This window comes from Drosophila arizonae, chromosome 4 (genome assembly GCF_054131065.1).
Source record: "Drosophila arizonae isolate 15081-1271.41 chromosome 4, UAZ_ARI_1.0, whole genome shotgun sequence".
Taxonomy (NCBI): domain Eukaryota; kingdom Metazoa; phylum Arthropoda; class Insecta; order Diptera; family Drosophilidae; genus Drosophila; species Drosophila arizonae.
The window spans coordinates 16081660-16105003 of record NC_142924.1 but is presented as its reverse complement, the minus strand read 5'-3'; the positions used below and the strand labels follow the sequence as shown (position 1 = coordinate 16105003).

Sequence of the window (23344 nt, the reverse complement as noted above, 5' to 3'; positions counted from 1 at the left end):
AATGATATGTGTAGCTCCTACACACAGAGAGAGAGACGGAGAGAGTGAGCCCCTTTACCTGCCGGAATAAAGCTCAATATCTTACTCACCGCATCTTGTTCATATTCCGGTAATAGGGTTTCGCTGCCCCGTCGAGTTCTATGCTCATCACAGCCGTATTCCTAAGCCAAACAGAAGAAGAAGAAGCGGAAAATCAATTTTTTGGTTTCTTTTTCGTTTTGGTAAGCCAAGTTTTCTTAGCTTGATAAACAGTTAAAAGCCAATTAATCTACTACACTTAGCAGCCAATTAGACAACAGTTAAAAACGAAAATAGATCGAGAACAAAACAAAATAGACAGAGAGAGAAAGAGAGAACATTAAACAATGGGACAATTAGACATACACGAAAAAACATTAAGTATAGTAAATTGACAAAGTTTGGAAATAAAAAACAATAAAATTAATAATAAACAAACTCGAGACAACAGACAACACACAATATAAGGAACGGCTCAAATAGAGCCGATTTTAGTACCGAATGTCAATTTTTTTCTTGTTTTCTTTCATATAAATGCAATAAAATTTGTTTATTTCTTTGATTATCTGAGCAGAGAAAGTGAGAAAATGAAGACGCAGAAAGAGTTAAGAGACTTTCAGAGAAACAGAAATTATAAGAACTTTTTTTGTTTTTGAGAACCCAACTTTTTCTGAATCTGATATAGAGAGAGATAGATAGAAAGACAAAGAGAGTGAGTGAGAGAGAGAGAGAACTAGTCTTGAAAGTCTAGCGAGTGACAGAGCCAGAATAGAGTTTGCTTGAGACAGATCAGTTAGCTGTGACGCAAATTCCTGACCTGTTGCTGATTGTCTTTGGCTTGCTTGACTTGAAATTGATTTGGTCCCAAATGTTGATGCTGTAGCTGATGTTGTTGTTGCTGCTGCTGTTGTAGTTGTTGTTGCTGTTGTTGTAGTTGCTGTTGCTGCAGCTGTTGATGGGGAAGAAGATGCTGATAATGACGCGCACTTCCAACGCCGCCCAGATGACGCAATGAGGTATGATGTGGATAATGTTGTTGTTGTTGTAATTGTTGTTGTTGTGAAGGTGGCGTTGGTGATGGTGATTGGTTGCTAGCTGCATGTGATGAGGCTGTGGCTGGCTGATAATGCTGTGATCGATGCAATACTGGTCCCGCCGACATGGGCCGATAGGGCAACTGCAGTGCGGGTCTATCAACGGAACGGTTAACGGAATAACAGTTACAGTTCATTACAGGTCATTTCTTGTTAGTGAGTCTATTATTTTTTTTTAGTTTAGTTTAGTTAGTAGTGAGTGCTCAGTGTGTGTTTAGGTACCGTTTATGTATATCCGTTACGGTCATGCCGCCCAGCCCCGAGTCCGACGAGGGACTGCGTCCAGTTGCGGCGCTTACTTCCATGTCGTCAGCTGTTACCTGTTGGGAATGGAATGGAACGAACGTTGTTGTTGCATACGATTCAGAGTCAGAGAACGTGAGTGAAAGAGTCAGACAGAGAGTGAGAGCGAGAGAGCGAATTATGATATAAAGGGTCTACGGCTAGGCCTTCAATAGTTTTATAGAGCCAGCTACACAGATAGCGTGTGTGGGTGTGGGTGTGGGTGTGAGAGACAGAGAGTCGCAAAAAGCGAGCGAGAGAGATAGAGAGAGTAAGGTGATCGGTGCATTTGCTCGATGCATATACATATACATACATATAAATATATATGTATATATACATATAACTTTGTTCCGTTAGGTGCCTAGTTATGTTTTAAGCAGAGTTTTGGGTGAGTTATCGGTGACTGCTGTTTGGGTATATTATATATATAGTATTATAGGTGCGATATAGTTACTTATATATCTGAATAATACATGGTACAAAATTTCATTATATTACAATCGATTGTGTTACTTAGTCAACTAAACCTAACGAATGAACGGCGTCTGTTATCGATCTTACTGTGCTATCGATAAATGGAGCGCGCGCAAGGCACAGCGATTACCTGTACCTGCTACTTAGGCCTAGAAGAAAAAAGAATTTTTGTGCAACTACAAAAACTGCATTGTTTGATTCATTTGTTATTGTATTTTTAAAGTTGTTCATTTTGCATTTTTTTTTCTTTTTTTTTAAATTTTGTTTTGTAAATTAAAAATTGACATTCGTTTGGGTATCGATATTTGTTTGAGCCAGGCAAACAAAATCGAAAAGCCGAATCAAATTAAGCTTTTCTCAAATTGATAAACATGCAGAGCAAACAGAGAACAACTATTAAGCAAAAACATAATCGTAAATAATCATAAATAACAGTTAAAATTGCTTTCAAAGTTTCCTACACGATGAGTAATTAAACTACAAGTTTTGCTTTGTCTGGACAAGTGTCGTGTATTTGCTTGTGTATAGAGTATAGAGTATAGAGTACTTATAATCAAGAGTTATAATTTCCATTAAAGAATTAATCAATTAAGTATAACTAAAAATTACAACACCAACAACAACAGCGACAACAACAATAAGATGTAAATAAAATTAAATTTCTCATAGAAACACTTTCGTAGTAGATAATACACAATTATATAATTAGATATAGATATAGATATATATATATATATAGATTATATAGTAGAGAGTTCATATTTTTCTCTTTTGACTAGTTTCTAGGCGAGTAGTTAAATTATTTTTGTCGTACAATAGTTTAACATGCGATGCTAGGTATATATGGTGTCAGTGTCGTAGAATAAATCTTCTAAAAAGCTTACCGGCAAATCACGTGCGGGGTCTCCTTTACGCTGCAGGAATGGAGTTTGCCAATTAGACAGACATTATAATGAGTATTCGCTCTCTGCACATATATGTATATAGAGGTATTTGACAAGCTTACCCTATGCCTATCCACGCTATATGGATCGCGCTCACGGCGATACACTAGCTCATCGTACCGTGTACGATCCTCCGGAAAGACGAGCTCTCGAATTTCCGTCACAAGCGTGTGCTAATGATCGATTCGATTAGAATATATAGAATAGAATATATTTCAGTTTATCTGTTTAGCTCACCTTTTCGTACGTATCTAACATCTCTAATAAGACGGCAACAAAGGCATCTATGGTCATTGCTTTCACACTATATTCGGCTATATAATATGAAAGACTTGCAAAATGATGTCGTGGCAGCAGCGAGCGCGCCTTCTCCTCCACCATGGTCGCAATCTGACCTTTTCGGCGTGCTCTGCGAGAGATGGAAAAAACAAAAGGTTGGATATATTATCTTTATATTACATAAACTATTATTCACCCCTCTTCTTAAGAGAATCTATATACTTTCTCATATCCTTAATGTCGAACCTCTCATCTATTTTAATAATTTGTCTACTTTCTGCTGTCCACTCTCCACCATCTAGTCTTCACTTTCTACACTCCGCTCTCCACTCTCCGCTAACTACTTCCCACTTCCACTTTCCAGTTTTCACTCTCCACTATCTCTCATCACCCATCTGCCTCTTGTTTTATATCTACTTTCTACTCTCCACTCTCTACTCTCCACTCTCCAATTTCCACTTTTAACTGAAGAATTGAGACTGAGACTGAAGACTGATGAGTAGAGAGTGGACATCTACTCATCACTCTTCAGTCTCCGTTTTCTACTCTCCAATCTCCACTATCCACTCTACCTTCTCCACTTTTCACTGTCCACTTTCTACTATCTCCCATCACCCATCTCTCATTTACCCCACCTCCCATTGCCGATCTCTCAACTCACCTCGTGCCCGTTGGACTGTACGCATCCCAGGGCTCCATTTCGATGGATGTGCAGGAGTGCGGTACCTTGCCCACGTCTCGTATCAGCAACGACATGCGCTTATGATATTTCAGCTGGCTAACGGCCTCGTCGTGCGTCACATCGAGGAACGACTGATCGTTGACCTCCAAGATTTCGTCTCCGATCATAAGACCGGCACGATCAGCGACGCTATCCTTGTCGACGCCCGTGACAAAGATGCCCAGGCCGTACTCCACGCCGCCGCGTATCATCAGGCCCAGCGATTGGCCCGGCTCGATGAGCAGTTCCACGCGACGTACCCTAGAGAAGCAACAAATGTTACTAAATTTATCTTATATATATATTTATACTCATGCCAGCTTACCGATCTCTTCGATCGTTTCGTCTGCCGCCGTACTCCATGGGCGGCGAGGCCGGACGACCGTGTCGATCCATCCAGGAGCAGGTCTGACGAAAGGGCAGACCCGATCCGCCTACGCCGCCGGCGGCTGCTGCCTGGGCGGCTGCCGACTGGGGTAATAGGGGGGCCATCGATGCGTACATGGGATCCCGCGAGGGTGGACCAAAACCGTGCAGCGGCGCCGTTGAGTTCAGCGTGGGCGGCGCTCGCACCGTCATACTGATTTGACGTGACGATTTCAATATCTGCACACATCTCTGCGTTAAGAAAAAATGTGGCAATAGAAGAGACACAAAAAAGAGACGGAAGACGGAAGATGCAAGCAAAACGAACGAACGATAGAAGGGGAAGCAGAGAGAGCAAAAAACGGGTGGCAAAAAGTTACAAAGAAAAACAAAAAACAAAAACTGAATATAAAATAAAATTGTAATTAATTAGGAAATCTACTCAACTGGGCGTACACAATGCTTCAAGTGGGCGTGTCGTGTCCACTTATATCAACTATTGTTTGTGCATTTATTGCGGTTATTTTTGCTGTATGTCAGATAGTTTTCGCATTTTCATATTTCAACATTTGCTGCATTAAGCTGTCAGCATTTTAATTGCTCAAAACCAAAAACTCATTTGCGTGCAATTGTGCTAATTGCTTGGCACAAATGTCCAAGCCACGAATTTCGTTTTGGGATAATCCCAGAACATTAACCACATACAGTTTTTGTGGTGCAACATGTTGTGGCAAGCGCTTAGAGCTCAACTTTTGTTGATCCTTTCGGAAAATGTGTTGCAAAATGGAATTTTGTTAACTTTCAAATTTGGCAATTTGGTAAGTTGACAAGTTGAGAATCAGAATTAAAATATATATATTACATATCTTCAATCAAAATTTTTAAAGAGTTCTATAGATGAAAACTCGAACATTTACTGCTCAACCAAATCATTTTAATTTCAATCATTTATTACAAAAATTGGAAAAAATATATGTATAAAAATCTTTAATATTATTTTAAAAAAGAATGTTTAGAAAACCTAATGAAAGATTTTTTCAGGCAAATCTCAAGACTCACATAAAATATTTTTTTAAATGTTGGCTTAAATATTAGTTTATCAAAATCTATTAAAAAATTTCGAAAAATTCTAAATTAAATACTTTAAAAGTACAAGATTAGAGTAAAAATACTTTGAGCTGCAGTACAGTAAAAAATTTATTGTGCTTAAGGTGTTGGCTGAAGCGTAGTTTAAAAATTTAATTATAAAACAATAATTTAGAAAATTAAAATTAAAATGTCAAGAAATAACAAAGTTCTACTTAATAAATTAAAAGGGAAATAAGTGAATTCAATGCGACTATTCTATTGCCAATTTTTTCTCAGTGTATATTTGTATTAGTGTGTGTATTTCATTTACTCATGATGTGTTTCGTTCAACGTTTAGTATTATTATTCATACAAAATGTTTCATAATATGTTAAGTGCAAGATATAGTCAAGAAAAAACTACTCCAAATCGTTCAGAGCAAAAAACGAGGACAGAGACGGGGGAAGAGAGAGAGAGAGAGAGAAAGGGGCAATAGACCCGTTCTATTTCTTGTGCATGCATTGCCAAACAAATTGTTGTCGTTCAAATAAAGTTTAAATTGGAAGGCAGCGTGGGAAGTGGCACAACATGTGCTCAACTGGCAAAACCCCCCATCCCCCTGCTCTGCAGGTCTTCTAGTCTAATGTCCTTTGATGGGGCCACACGCACACAGCAGCACAGCTACTCTTCGTATATGAAGAATTATATTGACTATCATAACGTGTCACATAAAATATTCCACAATAAATTGACTTTCGCTGTCAGCGGAAGGCAGCGCAGCTGTCCCCAACTTGGCTGCCAATGTGGGTTATATGCGATGGGCGGGAGAGCCGTGGGTGGGGCTATGGCGTGGAGGCGTGCGATTTAGATACTCTGCCAAGTGGCGCACATAAAAGGCGCTGCTACTCGAATGCATTGGCCCTTATCGCAACTATTAACAGGCAAACAAGCAGCCTATCGAACAAAATCGCATTAAAAATCAATAAAGTGTACAATTAAATTATCTCTTTTGAATAGAAAAGATTTTTGTCGATGTCGTTGTCGTTGTCGTTGTCTAAGCTCAAGGACTGCAGGACATGCTTAAATGGAATGCCTTTCCAACAGACTCTGGCAGCTCTTACATATTTTACATACATATGTGCTAAGTACAGTAGTCACTCGTTAGCTTGGACTACAGTATGCAAGATACTTTAGTATAATTTTATATATTTTTCTTTAGGCTGTCGCTCGTTATGTGCTCTAATCGATTTTTATATAGATAAATATATTTAGAGAAAAATATTTTAACTACTGATAAATGTATCAAAAGATAGCGGCATTTGCAGTTAGCTCACCTTAAGCGCCTCCTCGTGATTGATTGAGGTGAATGGCGTGCCGTTCACCTCTAGGATTGTATCACCGGGCCGCAGGCCGGCGCGTTCCGCCACCGAATTCTCCTCGATGCGTGAGATGTAAACACCTAAGCCTGTCGATAAAAACAGCAAAAGAGAGAAAAGAGAGAAAAACAACAACAACATGAAAGAAAAGAAATCAATTAGCAAGCGCTGCGCATTAAACTTTTATTAAAAGACACAACACGGGCACACGCCCCTGCGCCGCCCACTGCTGGGCCAAATTTATATACCCTGTAGCCATTAAAAATTGGCTGAGCTACATTATAAGGGGTGTAATGGTGCGTATGTGTGTTAAATGTTATAGGAAATGATATAAGAATGCATCTAAATTTAATGTATTATCGATTGGCTTGAGTTAATTAAACTTGATGCGAAGGTATGCCAGGTAAAATGAATGCTTATCGAAAAGATGCGATACTCTTGTGCAGGGATGTGTAAAAAATACAGTGATGGACTCTTTGAGTTATATCGTATGTTATCGATAACTTGTATAGGAAGGTTTATTCAAACTGACGGTGAAATGATTTAATATTGCTATCTCTAGAAAGTGAACGAAAGCAATAAAAACTTAGCTCAGCTTTTGCTAATCAACATTTCGATAACCTACTGAGAACAAGTGAATATTGTAGACACCTCTAAAAACTTTTCAGTTTTATTCAACTTATCTTTACTCCGAAAAATACATAAAATTTTACAGAAAACCTGAATTTCTTTGCTATGAATATTTAAGTTATAATATAAGTCTTAATATAAGAATTTAAGATCATAAAAATATTAAAATACAATTTCAATCCGTATCTAGTCAGCAAATAAAATCTAGGGTATCTGAGCAGCAACACTTGAACATTTGAAATCTTGTTTTATGTCGTTGTTTTTCGGTAAGCCTTTTTCATTAAGCATGAATGAGTGCGAGTGAGTGAGTGTGTGTCTGTCTGTCTGTCTGTGTTTTTCCGGGTGGCAAAGAGCATTGCAGCCACATGTGCCGAAAAGCGAACTGAAGGAGAGCAGACTGTGCGAGTCCACGGTTAGATGGAATTGATAGATGGAACCTTCCTGCATACGCGGCTGCACGACTTAAATAGACTCTTTTTTTATCGATTTTAAAGCCGTCGCACGTTGTACGCTAAAAATAAATAAAACCCCACAGTGAATGGACGAGCGCGTGGCAGGAGACAGAGACAGAGATAGCGATAGAAAGAGAGACAGAGGTGGGGGCAAAGGCAGAGTCATGGACATCGAGAGGTAGCCAGGTGCAAAATGCGCTTGGAAATGTCAAAGCTGCTGCCGTTTTATAACACTACAACGAAAACGAGGAAGAGAACGACAGACAATGGAATCGAATTGAAAATTAAATTGCATGAAATGGTCTAAAGAGTCAGTCCAATTGAGGTTCCACACATCGACTCACACGTGAGCGACAAGCAATTGAACTTCGAGTCGACTGGGCGGAACATCGCAGACGTCAAGGAGTTACTCCACAAATAAACATCCATACATGCTCATGTAGTATATATGTATGTGTAGATATGTATTCGAATGGCGAGCAGCTGTGGCTATTCATTGCACAGAGCAAAAAAATTTCCTTTACCTTCGTATATTTCCTTTGAAATGTTCTTGAGGGCAAATTGAGTTAGCCTAGTCGAGGCTTTTCTTAACTCGGAAAAAAGGGAACCCTTTAAGAATGTTGTGCTTAAATATAATCTGAGATAGAGTCAGCACAGCACTGAAAATCTTACAGATTTTCAGTTGCAATCAGGCTACAGTTTGAGTGCAACTGTTGCTCTACAGTTTGAGCAGCATAACATGAAGAAACTTACCTGAGTCTTTGCCTCCCTTAACGCAAATGCCGAAGCCGTGATCCACTTGCTGATCACGCGACATGGAAACAGTGCGCGTGGTAAGTTCATGTATGTTGGGCACACTGCGATCCCGATCTCGCTCACGATCCCGATAGATCTGCCAAAGAGATGCGATTACCATATAGAATATCTTTAAGAAGGGAGCCTGCTCACCTGATGCGTTGTTGAGGGCGGACTGCTGGCCGGGCTGCGTCGCCCAGTGCGATCCCGATCCCGGGTGCCGCCGTTGCTATAGTGATAGCTACTCGTAGGAACTGAAGACGACTGCGTGGCACCGAACATGCGCAGCACCTGCTCCGGCGAAATGGGCCGCTTCTTGTTGCCATTGCCCATGGCCGAGGCCGAGTGGCGTCCGCTCGCCGCCGTCGATGTGGGCAGCGTGCCGGCGGTGCCGGCGGCCATGTGGCTCGAGGGTGAGGAGCTGAGATACGCTGAGCCGCGACCCGGCAACGAGCCGCCCTTGGTCGGCACACCAGCCGAATTGTAGTAGTAGTGCGGCGAATGGGGACGCTCAATGATCGTGTAGGAGGTGCCCGGCGGCGAATAGTAGAGGCCGGAGCGACCACCACTGCCGCCTCCGGCACCGCCACCGGCACGCAGCGAGCTGGTGCTGTTGCCCACACGTGAGCCAGCGCCGGGTCCGGGGCCGTAATGGGCCGCGTGTCCGACGCTGCCTGGCGGCGGACTGATCATGCCAAAGGCCAGACCAATGTCCTCCGCCTCGTAACTGTTTGGCTGCGCTGCGCTGCTCCGCAAATGATGAGCGCTGAGGCCCGATGAGCCGCCCGTCGGCACGCTCGATGATGATTGTGTGGCGCCCGGTACACCAATGCCGCCAATTCCAAGGCCGGATGCGTTTGCCGCTTGTGTTGCATGATATCCATAGGCGCGTGCACTCCAACGTGATGGTCCAAGATCGCATAATTCGGCATAGTCATTGCCAGCTGCGCTCATTGTCAGGGGGTCGCCGTCGTATGGTATACCACTACCCCCAAGGCGCATTACACTGTTGGGGTGCTGGTGCTGCAATGTGAATATGTGCCCATGGTTAGTTCATAGTTAAACAACTGAAAATAGGCTATCCAATATGTGTATATAACCCTCCCTTATTCCCATCCCCTCTCTCTCTCTCTCTCTCTCTCTCTCTCTCTCACTCTCCTAACACTATTTCTCTCAGCAACTTTTGTTTGCATTCGCAATCGTTAAGCCGCAGCTCAGCCACGCGCTAGCTGCGGCTCCCATTACAAACAATGGCTTAATCTCTAGAGTCATATGTTTTCACACACACACACACACATACATATGGCCCATTTGTTGGTTGCTTTCCTTTGTTTGCTCGCATACGCCGCGTATGCGATTTTTGTTTCGAAATCAATAGCAGAACCTACAAACCCCGCTGCATTATTCATGTGCATATGCTAAAGTTGGGACAAGCTCGACCCACTCACTCATACTTAGTGTCTCTCACATTTAGCCCCCTCTTGACGGCGGAAGGGAAAGCTCATTAATTCGTCGACGAAAATTGCGCTGTTCACTTTGGCTCTCACTTAGTCCAACATTCGCATGTGGAAATTGGGCTAAATCCGCTTAAAGTGTGTGCTTTATAGTTATTTTTGAATGCAAATTACAGGGTATGCAGTTTGCGCCGTCTAAGCTCACATAAATAGGATAATGTTGTGGTCTAGCTGGCCATAAGCTAACTTTCGTTTCCAACTAACATTTTGAAATGTGAATTTGCTTTGTGTGCTTATCTATTTTTATCTCTCTATTCACTTTTATTTTATCCGTTTATACTTTTTTTTGTATGCTATCTATAATAATTTAATTATACTCAAAATAATATTAATCCATAGTGCGTAAGGAGAGTAGCTAAAATTAAATGTTGTAAAATAAACAAATTCTCCAGAGACAAAAATGTTGTATAAACTTTGAAATAAAAGCAAATAATTAAATAGTGAATTTAGTGTGTAGTATTATTTCTTTTATAAAAAAATATATATGTATATCAAATGCATTTTTAAATTAAAATAATTTGCATTCAATTCCTTCAATATATGCCATATATCTGATTATGAAACAAAATTAATATATTATATTTTTATAAATATCTTAAAAATTATACAATCTAAAAAAAAAATTATTTGTTAAAACATTTAAAAAAATATATTTCTTTTATTAATATTTGTTAACATGACACTTCAAGAAAAGACTCAGAGATCAGCCTATTCCATTGACTCCTCAATGAGTTCGCTCGCGATCGTGTCGGATCGTATCATTGTATTGTTTCGCTCTGTTGTTTGACGACCGTTTGGTTGAGTTAAATAAAGCAAAAAGTCTTCTGAGGATGTATTGGTGTGTAAGCGAGTGTTACCTTTGCTAAGCACATCAATAGCGTAAGGGAAAGGAATGTGTGCATGTGAATGTGAAGATCGTTTACATTGAGTCTCCTTCAACGTCAATCTTATATTTCTCTCTCCCTCTCTCCCTAAACGACGTTCGTTTAAAGATCGTCACACGAATGGTTCAACTCAAGGCGCTCAGCAGAAAACCAAAAACGAAACGAGCCGATGGCTCTTGCTCAGAGCTAGAGCGAATGAATATGATTTTCTCGGTTGAGTTCGCGAACAGAGAGTAAATGGTCAATAAAATATTATTTAATATTTTGATCTTAATATTTAATTTAAAACTTTTTAAATAGAATAAAAATATAGGAAAAAAAGCATAACGTATGCTTTAAAGTATTTTATTAGCAATAAAAATGATTTAAAAATAATTTTATTTTATTTAAGAAACAAAAAATTATCTAATTATTAAATAAAACATATTTACGAAAAAAATAAAAATAAATAAATAAAATAAATAAACAATAATAATTTATATAAATATATAATTATATATTTTTTTTATTTATATTTATTTTGTAATTTCACCTGAATTAAAAAAAAAAAAAAACAATAATGTTGCAAGCAAACAATAAATGATGCAAAACAATTTATATATAGCTCATATCCAAACATATGTAAGTAAATTAGATTCACGAATTTACATATCTTCCTAATAAATATCATATGTGCATTTGTATCAATAAGAAGCATCAAGCTAGATACCCTTACACACGTATACATACGATGCACACATACATACATATATACAAATATTCGACAATAAATTGCGAGCGTGTGTCCTTTTTTTGTGCTTGGCCGGGCTTTGTTGTAAAATAAACAGCAGCAGGCTCCAGCGTATTTACTCATGACCTTGCTTTACCAAAGCCAACAACAATGAGTACACAGACACGCACATACACATACACACTCCCTCTCTCTCTCTCTCTCTCTCTCTTTCGCACTCGCACTCACTCGCCGCTGACTGGCGTTTGGCGCTGTCCCAAGGACATTTTTCATGTGCGCAATGTGACATTTTTTCCGTTTTGTTTTTGGAATTCGTTCCTCTTGGCACTCGCACAGTGTCGCAAAAGCAGACGAATCCAATTAATATACCATTATCGATTAGCAATCTATGGGACAGCATAATAATGACCTTACTGCCGTTAGTCAATTAATCATTCGAGCAAATTGTTTTAATTGTCCTAAACTCATCTGGGCACTGAACTCTTGGCCCCACTGTGCATTGCTCCCTTGCGTTGGCATTGTCAATGGCCTCCCGGTTTTGTTTGAGTTGAAAAGTAACTGTTGTTCAAATACAAATACACATACTAATATGCGCACACATACATACATATTCATAAGCGCACATAACTCTCATATTCATGCATATTTCTTTAGTTATATTGCGAAGGAGCATTTGCATTTTGGGTAGTTGTAGTAGAAGTCTTTGACTTTAAAAAGCTAATGATGTTTATGCATGGGAATTTGGCTATTCTAATCTGAACGAAGTTTAGTTTTTCTCGCTATATATTTATATATAGAGGACAGCATGAATGCCCAAAAATAAAGCCCAGCTCGAATGATCAATGATTTGAATCACCTTGAAGTGATCTATATAACTAAGTATTTTTTTATATTTATTTTATATTTATATATATATATATATATATATATATATATATATATATATATATATATATATATATATATTTATATTTTATATATTTCGTAATTTTATTTGTATATTTATATATAATGCTCCCAACTCTTTTTTCTGAGATCTTTTCACGACAACTCAATAAACTACTTAACTATTCAATATATCGTATATAATTCATGCCTTCCTCTAGTGTCTTCATAGTAACTTCCCCTAGTTTCCCCTCTGGTGCCTTCTTCTAGTATTTTCCTCTAGTATATCTCCCTCTCATATGTCTTAAAGCGTATCTAAACTTCGTAGCTTCTTCATCAAGTTTTCTACTTTTTTTTGTGACCTAGCTTCTGGATTTACATTTGCATCTGGCTGCCGTCATGTTTCTTGGCTGTTTGTTTATTTGTTTGTTTGGCTAGTTTTATCTGTCGTAGTTTTATTTATTTATTTTCTTTTCTCTCCCACTCTCTCTCTCTGTCTCTTTCTCATTTTATCTTGTTGACAATTTGCAAGAGCAATTACATTGTCGCTGTTGCTGTTGTGGTTTTTGGCTTTGTGCCTTGGCCCTCAGAAGTATGCTATAAAATACTTTGTGCGTAAGTGGGCTGCGCTTTTATTTATAAATAATTGATGTCCTACATGTGCCTGGCACTTAATGCGAAATCCTCTTAATAGTTGCTGAAGGCATATTAAAACATTAAGCAGTCATCGCGCGCTTTTCTCTTACTTTTTTTCCATGTTTAAATTGTCGCCTTTTTAAAGGAGGTGTGTGTGAGGGCAGGTAAGTGAGTGTGTGTGTGTGTGTGTGTGAGTTTACCTGAGCTTGGGCCTTCATAAACTTTTTCAGCATTATTTTTTGGCAGGGCTGTGCACAAATATTCGGGGAAGTAATTATGATAAATGCAGGATGTGTTTGTGTGTGTGTGTGTATGCGTGTGTGTGTGTGAGTCGCTGAGTTTGCTTTGCGGCATGTCGAACTTGTAACTGGGTTAATTGCGCGTAAAAAAAAGGTAGAGCCCAGCCATACACATCCATCTACCTGTGCACGTGTAAGCTAGTGTGTGTGTGTGTGTGCAAATGATTTGTGGGGCCCGCATATGTGTGAGAGAGAGCGTGCGCTTGTGTGTGTGCCCATTTCCGCTTGATGTCAATAAATCTTAAAGATCTGAGAGATTTCCAAAAGCCATAACAACACAAGTCATTACAAATGAAAATTGTATGATATATATATCGCATATATAGCATAACGAAAAATACATAAGACAGATGTATGATAGAAAGCAATATGATGAGTTATATATATATCAAATGAATATACATATATTAAATACACAAATAAATAGTTCGATAACAGAATTCAAGACATAATTATCTCCAAAAATATATAAAAATAATATACAACAGTTTTAGTATATACCAAATAATGAATACATTTAATAAAGTACAGGAAGAATATATACATTCTAAATTATGGAATAAATATTATATAAAAGAATAATATTTATAACATATTAATATATATAACACAATAGTGTTCAATAATGCCAACAAAACGTATAACACGATTTCAGCAGTATTAATTCTAGTATAATTCATATGATAGCTATTCATGACACTTAAGTCGAAAAGTATGCCATCACAGATTCTTAACCTAAATATTTCGCAATAAATATGATGAAAACTGTTATATGTACACATTTATTTGTATGTATGTGTGTGGGCATGAGCTGGCCATTTCATGGGAACGATTATCGGATGGATTTATGCTGTCAGCCTACGTCTACTGGGATAATTATGTCACATAAATAAAACTCAACTGGGCGGAAGAGCAGCGACAGCATTGAACACAAATAAACGCTGGCCAAAACAAAACAAAGCTTCATAAACTTCATACAGCTATACATAAGCACGAGCACGCACACGCACTCACACACACACACACATACACGCATACATAAAGCCCCTTTTACATGTATTAATAAGCTTTGAGCATGTTAAAGCTCAATTACCTGCACAAGAGCCGTTGGCTATTTAAGCCAGCCGAACTCTGAAGTACGTGTAATGTGTCGATGTGTGAGTGAGAGAGAACGACAAGGAGAGAGAAACTGTGTGTGTGTGCTAAAAATAATAACAAAATGTACTGCAACTACACGTGCCTCGTTTGGATCATAGTTGTCTCTTCAAATAATGACAGCCGCACTCAACGTGGGTTAGACAGCTCAAAGCACGTGACAGTTTTTCACTCGTCAACAGCAGATGAGCTTGCAATGGAACTATACTAAGAAGACATTTATGATATACACATAAAGTTAGAGAACTTTTAAAGGCAATAAGTACATTCAAAATATTTTTGAGAATTATTGAACATTATTTAAAGTTAGAAATTTAAAAGGCTCCAACGAGACTCTGAAACAGAGAATTGTAGGCCTCTCCAAAATGTTTCTAAAAAATTCGGACAATATAGCTAAATGCTCTATAAAGTTTAACAAATGCTAGAAAGCTCCTGAATAATCATTATGAAAATGTCTAAACCATCATAAAGTATCATTGAGTATAGTAGAGTGTCATAGAGAATTATAGTCTATTATAGAGTATCATAGCATGTTAAGCTATCATACAAATTTCAAGAGACGTCATAGAGTATCCTACAGTCTTATAAGAAAACCATAGCTTAACAAATTCTGTAAAGTTCCTAAACTTTTAATATATAATATATAGAAAATTCTACGATATTCTAGAGTATCATAGCTTAACACATTCTAGAAAGTTCTTAAGCTTACAATATATAATATATAAAAATAATTTTCGAGTATTCTAAAGTCTAATAGAATCTCATAGAGAATCATTGAGAATAAATCAGACGATTTCATGGAGCATCATGGAGCATCACAGACTATCATAGAGTATTCCAAAGTATCATCGAGTATCATACTCACTCAAGTGCTTGCAAATAAGCACTGAATAAGCTCTATGTATTCATTTTGTATTCATCCTCTATCAAGTAGGAGCACAGCGAGTGTTTACCGTAAAAGTTAACTCTTTGGCTTCAGAGCTCTACACAAACTAGTCCGAGCTCTATTGATATTTATGTGAATAAATATTGGCTAGGAAAATGTGAAAAGGGTCACTAGCGATAGTTTTCTTTTAGTTATATGTATCCCATTATATATATAATAAATATAAACGACTCCACGCTCTCTGAAAAGCATTGAGTAATAAGAAAAAGTAAAGTCCAAGTTAAATATTTGAATGGTCCAAGTAAGTATACGACTCACGAGGGCTTCTTGCTAAATCCAGCCGAAAATTGCAAAACGGAAAATATACGTGAAATACAAGCTACCCAATGAGGCCAACAGAGGGCGCTAGCAGCTCTTGTTCTTTGCATTTTATAGCTTCTACATAAATTTGCACTCTTCGCATGTAATATATAGCTGATGTCTGAGCCGGCTAAGAGCAGCTGCCAGACTAACGGCTAAAAAACAAGAGAGAGAAAAAAGAATAAGCTCATGATTCTTTAATAGATCCCATGGCTATGCAAATTTGGCGTTAATTAAAAGGTGCTCGGACATGTCTGCCATGCATATTGAATGGACACACACGCGCTTTTCCGCCTTCAGCTTTACGGGAGCAGCTGCTGATAAATATGCAACACATTTCGCTATGTCTTATTCAATTTTCTTTAAAAAAAAAAAAAAAAAAGGTAGCACACACACACACAAAATAGAAAAGAAAAAGGAAAATGTGTCATGTGTTTGGGGGACTTAAAAGTGGAACGTCACGTAGGTGGCAGGCGGTAAAGGAAAAGAAAATCTGTTGTAATAAGATATGCGCCATGCATATGCATAAGTTAAGACAGAAAAGGTATTTGAAAAGCAAAGTACAACAACAACCAGAAGAAGAAGGACGAAGACGAAGAAGAAGAAGAAGAAGAGCAGCAACGAAGCAGCCACGAAACGTCGCTGACTTACATGTCAACTATTGATTTTTTAATTAAATATTAATGAAGCAGCAAATAGCAACAAAAGACGCAGCACGCTCGAAAAAGCGGGACAGTCGTTCAACTGCCACTACCTTCCACTGCCTGCCACGCCCACTGGCATGCCAGCGCCTGCCTCAGCTAAATAATAAAAAGCCTGTCACACACAAAGAAAACGATGTTTCAGGACAGCAACAAAAAGCAAAGTCACAAAACTGAATTTAGCACAGCTGAAAGAACTCAAACAAAAAACAACACAGAAAAACGAAAAGTAAAGAAAATAAAATGAAGGTAAAAGCAACAGCTAAGTTACGAATTTTTAATCACACGTCGCGTTATACAAAAGCAGATATAGAGTATAGAGGAGGCACGAAAAAAAAAGAGGAAAATCAAATCAAATAAAATAAATATGCAAAGCGGCATTCCACGGAGTAGGTCGCACTCTCTGTCCGCCGGCTTCTGTCCTCTGCAGCTATCTATGCGCAGACACGCAAACGAGCCAAGTAGGAAATGTGGAAATGTAAAAGGCAAATGGAACTACATATTTGCCAGCGAGGGGAAGCCTTGGCGATGTGCGCTGCCAGTGTGTGCCAAGTTGTGCCAAGACACACACACACACACACACGCGCATACACATACACAGTTAAACACATGTCCAGTCACGAAAGTTAGTTTAACAACTCGTGAGTGCAGGTTAGCGAGACGCGCACTCAAGCCGCAGACGATAGACAACTATGGAGTGTGTACAATGTCTGAGAGTACAAGAACTCACGCAACTTATAGACACACATAGACACACACACGCACACTCAGGCCTAGGCCTAGGTCTAGGCACCAACAGCACACACACCACTACACGCTCTGCCTCCTGCTCTTGCTTTTGCTCCAAGAATTATGCGACAAGGCAGTGGCTTACGTGCCTGTTCATAGTAAACGAACATAAATAGAGAGAGACAGAAACAGAGAGAGACAACTATATATTATATATATAGCTAAGATTATAGAATTTTCACAAATACATATATATATATATATATATATATTCTTGATGGCTGCCTCCGGCGCAATATTTTACGTGGCTGCCTCAAAAATTCGATAGCATAATATTAAAATTTATTTTATATAGTATATACATAGTTTCTCTATGTTGCCATTCCTTGCACAGTTTTAGCCCAAATTGCTATTTGATGCAAAATAGTTGAGCTCAACGATTAGCAAATAAATCGGAATTTCATTTTAAAAGTCTCTAACAGTTCAATGATTTATGAATGCATTAATCGATTTGCTTAGCCTCGAACAAAGCAAAGGCTGGCAACTATTTAAATAAATTTGGCGACAGGAAGAGAGACGGAGAGAGAGAGAGTGAGCGAGATAGAGAGTTAGATGGAGAAAAAGATAATATTAAATAATAAACGTTGCGCTGAACTAAAAATATTCTGGGAAGCAAATGGCCTGCAGCCTCATCAAAGAAGAACTTTAATTCCGATTGGTATGGAGAAAGTTGCGCAGATCAATGGGAAAAAATAAAATAAAATATCAAAACTGTGTCTATTAATTATCTATGTATATTCTTGAAAGAATTGAAGGGAGTAACTGCTATATTTTATAGAAGAGAATTACTTAAAGTGTCGTTTAAAGAGAATCCAAGAAGTAGAGAGACAAATGGAGTTGCCTAAACAGGTTTTCGGTACAGTAGAATCTCGATAATTCGAAATACAAATGGGTTCATTTTTTTTCTGTCTACACAGAAATTCAAATTATCGAGACTTTTTCTTCAGTTTATCACGATTTTCGATTTAGCGGGGTACAAAATATCGAGACTGCACTGTATATACATAGATAACGCCCTTTTGTTCTTTCAGCTGTTCACACAACATATATACATTTAATATATCTCTACCAGCAAGCATATATCAATTATTACATTTATTAAGATAAAAGTCTTCCTTTATTTCGTTATACAACTAATCAAATGTTATTTGTAGGGCAAATTATGTTATATTTAATTTCTATACACACACACACACGGCGCGCAAACATAGCGAATTCATGTTCAATATGTGAGATGCTTCATGATGTATACACACAGAGGCCTACACTGGCCAACACACGAAAAACTTGTTCGAAAATCAGTTGTTGGTCGGCCTGGTGGCATGCGAGGCCTGCAGGATGTAAGCCTGCGGCTAGATTGTGCACTCGGCCGGGCCATAACAATCAATCTTGTTTTATTAAATGAGCCTCAACTCTGAAGGCAGCCCGGAAGGGGCATGGGAAATGGGGGAAACGGAAACCGAAACAAAAACTGATACAGGTGAGCACATGAGAGGAAGACAAAGAACGAGAGGGAGAGAGAGAGAGAGGGCAGAGCATTAATAGATATTTACGGGAAACAGTTGCCGCAAAACTAATCCGTTTTTATTTACGTAGCTCGAGCACTTCATACGCGAAAGGGTCGCTCATTAAGTGGCAAAGCCTTGAGATCTGCCAGCCAGAGAACGAGAGGGCAAAAAATAACGAGGTAAAGAAAATGTTACAAGTTTGGCTCTTAATTCACTTAAGGCTTTAGTTGCTCTGGACAAGGACTCGCACGGCAAAGTGGAAGAGGAGGAGCACAGTGAGTGGAGAGAGCGGAGAGAGTGGAGGCTGACTCGCCTTACAACATCATTTGTGTTCGTCCTTTAAGCATCTTGTATTAGGAAAGTTCTCGGCAGCTCAGGCACTCAGCCTTGGCGATGCCATTGAAACTGTAACTCTGAATGCGAAATGGGAATGTGGCAAATGAACAAAAGTGGAAATACACACACACACACACGCTCAAACTCATACTCATCTATATGGAAAAGAAAAAAGAAACGATTCGCAGTAGTTTTCCATTCAGAGCTGTAAAGCGCATAGGCGAATGGAAATATTAAAATTGAAATTGCGATTTGCCCTTCGCTCCCAAACAACTTTTTCAATCAGACAAAAGCGGCAAAAAAAAAAGGGCATACTAAGTGAGAGAGGGAGGGGGGGGGGGGGGGAGGTAGAGGGAGCTGGCTGGCATTTAGAAAAGAACTTGTACTTAATGTAGCCCGAATCAAATCGAGTCGAGTCGAGTCGAGTCGAGTCGAGCCGTTTATCCTTCGGCCTACCAGCACATCCTTTGTGCTTCAAATTTCAATGCAAATGCTTTGGGTCGCAGCTGTTTGGCGGCTTTATCGCATCGCATCGCATCGCATCTATCAATGACACTAATTGCGGGCTTATTATTGTATTATCCAGCGAGTCCTGTCCGCCTTACGAGTCCTGCCACGCAACTAAACGATTATTACTTTGTTTATTATACGATGTCAAATTCTACTTGCTGCAATTCACCTTATTTTTATTTCTCTAACTTTCTCTCTCTCTCTCTCTCTCTCTCTCTCTCTCTCTCTCTCTCTCTCTCTCTCTCTCTCTCGTTTTGTATTGATTTTGCATTATTTCGTAGCTTATTGCGCCTTTCCTTTCATAACCACTTTTTATCAATTGCCATAATTGAGCACCTAAACAATTATCGACCTTCGAGCACATTTATAGCCAAGCACTTATTTTTCCTTTTTTTTCCGATTATTTGTTTAGAATATGAAACATTCATGGATCAAACAGTCTGCCAGTTAGAAAGTTTTTTTTCTGTCATGAAAGGGAACTAAATTAAGTTTAACAGTTCAAGTTTTATTGAACTGCTGAGCTAAATATGGGATAAGGACGGAAATAGACTTATTGGTCAAACGGACGGAAATAGATTTATTGTTCAAATAATATATAAAATGTGGTTTCCTCTCTCTGTACATTTTACAGTTAATGTGGCAAGGCAAGCTTTTGCTTTGATTACTCAAAATGGAAAATAAAATGCACATTTTTTTAATTTAATTACAAAAAAAAAATTAATTGAAACTTACTAAAAAATGCTCAAAGTAATACATAAAATATAAAATGAATAATCAAAAATAAATTTAAAATAAAAAAAAAAAAAACCTTAGGAAAAAAGTAAAAAAAAAATTATGCGTACTGAATTATAATATAGAAAAAATAATAATATAATATAAATTTAATATAATATACATATAAGGAGAATAGTTAACAGAAATAATCAATAAATTCAATCTTAATAAATAACTAATATGCACACATAAATATTTCATAAAATAAATTATATACTATTCTATTTGAATTGATAAAAAATTATGAAAAGCATAAGGCGCAAAATTTCAATTTGCTGACTCAATTATCGACACGCAAGGCAAAAACAAAAATCCTCCCAATAAAATTCCACACTCAGCATTAAATTCAAGTTTCTTTCTTGAATTTATTATAATTTGAATAGAACTTATTTTTTTATGCATTTGGCGTTGGTTTATTGGCAGTGAATTTTCTGGTAATAAAGTTGCCATGAATTCAAATTCTGTTTCTATTTTTATCCGCGGAAAATACATTATCGATATATATTATCATACCCATAATCCGTATTTGTTTTTTAGTATCTGGGACAGAAAAGTTTTTTATGGCTTTCTCTTGTATATGCTTCAAAACAATGACTGGAATCCATACAAGTCCAGCTCTGCTACAGAGTATTTGGCAGTCAACTACTTCTCCCATTCCAATAGACCTTGAATTACTCATATTTACTGTGACAAAGTAGTGTATACACTCTCCTACTATTGATTTCTTTCATCTAGCTTAACTCAATTTGAATCATATGCACTTCACTTCATCATCCACTCCGGGGCACTCTGGCCACGCCCATGGTGCGCCCGCGTTGCGACGGCAATTAAAGCACATCTTCAGTTGCATAAATTGCACACTAATTGGCAGAGCTATCCCAAACGCAGCGCGACCTCGACTGGGTTGCAATTAGAAGAAGCTCGACCAACAATTAAACGTGGGAGAATGAGAGCAGAAAAAAATGCATAAATATATTGCATACCCTGGGGCGCATTTAATAAAATGCAAAATATAAAACGCAAAACGCAAACAGCGTCTGAGCCACGTTTACATGTGTAAATAGATGGGAATGTGCATATAACGTTTATCAGAAAACGGCACGCAATTGTGCAGAATATTTTCACAACTCGAAATCAATTTTCATTTTCAATTAAAGGCAAACACCGAGAGAGAACGATAGAGAGTGAGAGAGAGAGAGAGAGAGAGGGAAACAAAAACAAACAGGCAAACAGACTGCTGCAATGCGAGCTACTAAATAGACGCTGATAATTTACTAACACACACACACACACACACAGAGGCATAGAGAGAAGCACGTACACACACACACACACACACACACACACACACACACACACACACACACACACCTGTACTCACACAGATAAAGCGCCTATTGATGAGTATAAATGCAAATCACTCATACGCCCTGAGCGCCAACCAATGTCCTGTCAGCTGCTGCCCTCGCTCCTCTTGGCCTCGCCTCGACACAGGCCTCGTTTTGACGTTTAATTAGGCGCAAATTTTAATTAAATGTCCTGGCGCCAAACAACTTTTTGGCTAGAATTCCAACCGAAAAACTCATTAAATAACTATTACTTATGCGCCGATGTGAGCTGAGCCCAACGGTTACATTATTAATTTTCACCCATCAGCCAAACACCTCGCCCTTAGCTTCTTCTTCTTCTTCTTCCGCTGCTTCTCCAGCGTGTGTTGACAACGTAACATAAATAATGGCCAGGTAACACTGAATGATAAATGATACAATAACCCAACCGTATATATATATAGAGAGAGAGACCGAGTCTCCAGTTACGTATGGAACTAAAATTGATTTGCGTGTTGACAAATTTATAACTAGAATATATATCTCTTAAGGCACGGCGGAATTTGACTACGGCTACTAGAGCTATTTGTGCGACGAATATGAAATAGAGTTGATTAATTTGTGATAATACGTAATACGTAAACTGTTCATAAATCTGAATTGACCTGAAGAGGTCTTTTAATATAATTATAATCTATTTGTGAAATAATAGATCTAGCTGGTATACTATTCATAATGATTAATAATAATAATGATTAATACAATGAATATAAAACAAAAATTTGCTTATATTTTATACTATAATAGATCTCAAACAAAACTCAAATAAATAAAATAAAAACATAAAATTAATTAAATTACAAATATTGCAGTTTTTTGATTAAAAATATATTTGCTTTGTTATTTATTTATTTTATTTATTATTTTTGTTTAATGACAGCTGTTGTTTTCTAAATTTTTTATATTATTCAAAATGATTTTCCAGTTTTTATCTATTTAGATATAGTATATATATATTGCATTACTAATAATATATATATATATTGTATTACTTTTTTCAAGCATTTTTTTTTTTTTTTTAAGTTTAATCTTATTTATAGTTTTATAAAATTTCCTATTGTTTGTCAATACTAACTAAATTTGTTTTAAATAATAACTATCTCTTTTTTAATACACAAACTCAGATAGGTAGGTAAATCAGAAATGAAATGCTAAAAAAATTTACATTTCAAACAGTCAGAAAAAAAAAAAAATATTTTTTAGTTCTTAACACTCCACTTCATAAATAATAACAAAAAAAAAAAAACACAAAAAATAAAAAAATAATACTAATGATAAAGTTGTTAACTAGGCAAAGTTTGATATAAATATATAAAAATACATTTTCCATTTATTTTATTTTATTATTATTGTTTATTTTATTTATTTATATTAATTTATTTATTTATTTTTTTTTTTTATAGAATATTTTTTCATAAAATATATAGCTCAGCTATCGCAGATTATACTTTATAGCACACAAATTGACTATATTTGACTCCATGTAA

General features: G+C 37.5%; 1 protein-coding gene across 7 annotated transcripts in view; it reads right to left on the bottom strand.

Moving 5' to 3' along the window:
• Positions 1 to 23344, bottom strand: part of LOC108620355 (whirlin protein dyschronic) — a 34428-nt gene that overhangs the window by 8518 nt on the left and 2566 nt on the right. For 2 of the 7 annotated variants that reach the window (XM_089467479.1, XM_089467481.1), the window contains exons 2-12: positions 8656 to 9525; positions 8461 to 8599; positions 6584 to 6714; positions 4141 to 4433; positions 3756 to 4076; positions 3053 to 3224; positions 2878 to 2988; positions 2756 to 2785; positions 1335 to 1432; positions 836 to 1208; positions 90 to 161 (exon numbers count right to left, since the gene is read on the bottom strand). In XM_089467479.1, the coding sequence (XP_089323605.1) occupies positions 90 to 161; positions 836 to 1208; positions 1335 to 1432; positions 2756 to 2785; positions 2878 to 2988; positions 3053 to 3224; positions 3756 to 4076; positions 4141 to 4433; positions 6584 to 6714; positions 8461 to 8599; positions 8656 to 9504 (2589 nt within the window). In that variant the 5' untranslated portion in view covers positions 9505 to 9525. Of the gene's footprint in view, positions 1 to 89; positions 162 to 253; positions 272 to 835; positions 1209 to 1334; positions 1433 to 2755; positions 2786 to 2877; positions 2989 to 3052; positions 3225 to 3755; positions 4077 to 4140; positions 4434 to 6583; positions 6715 to 8460; positions 8600 to 8655; positions 9526 to 23344 lie in introns of those variants that run through there. The other 5 variants (XM_089467482.1, XM_089467483.1, XM_089467480.1 and 2 more) reach the window with 4 other exon arrangements.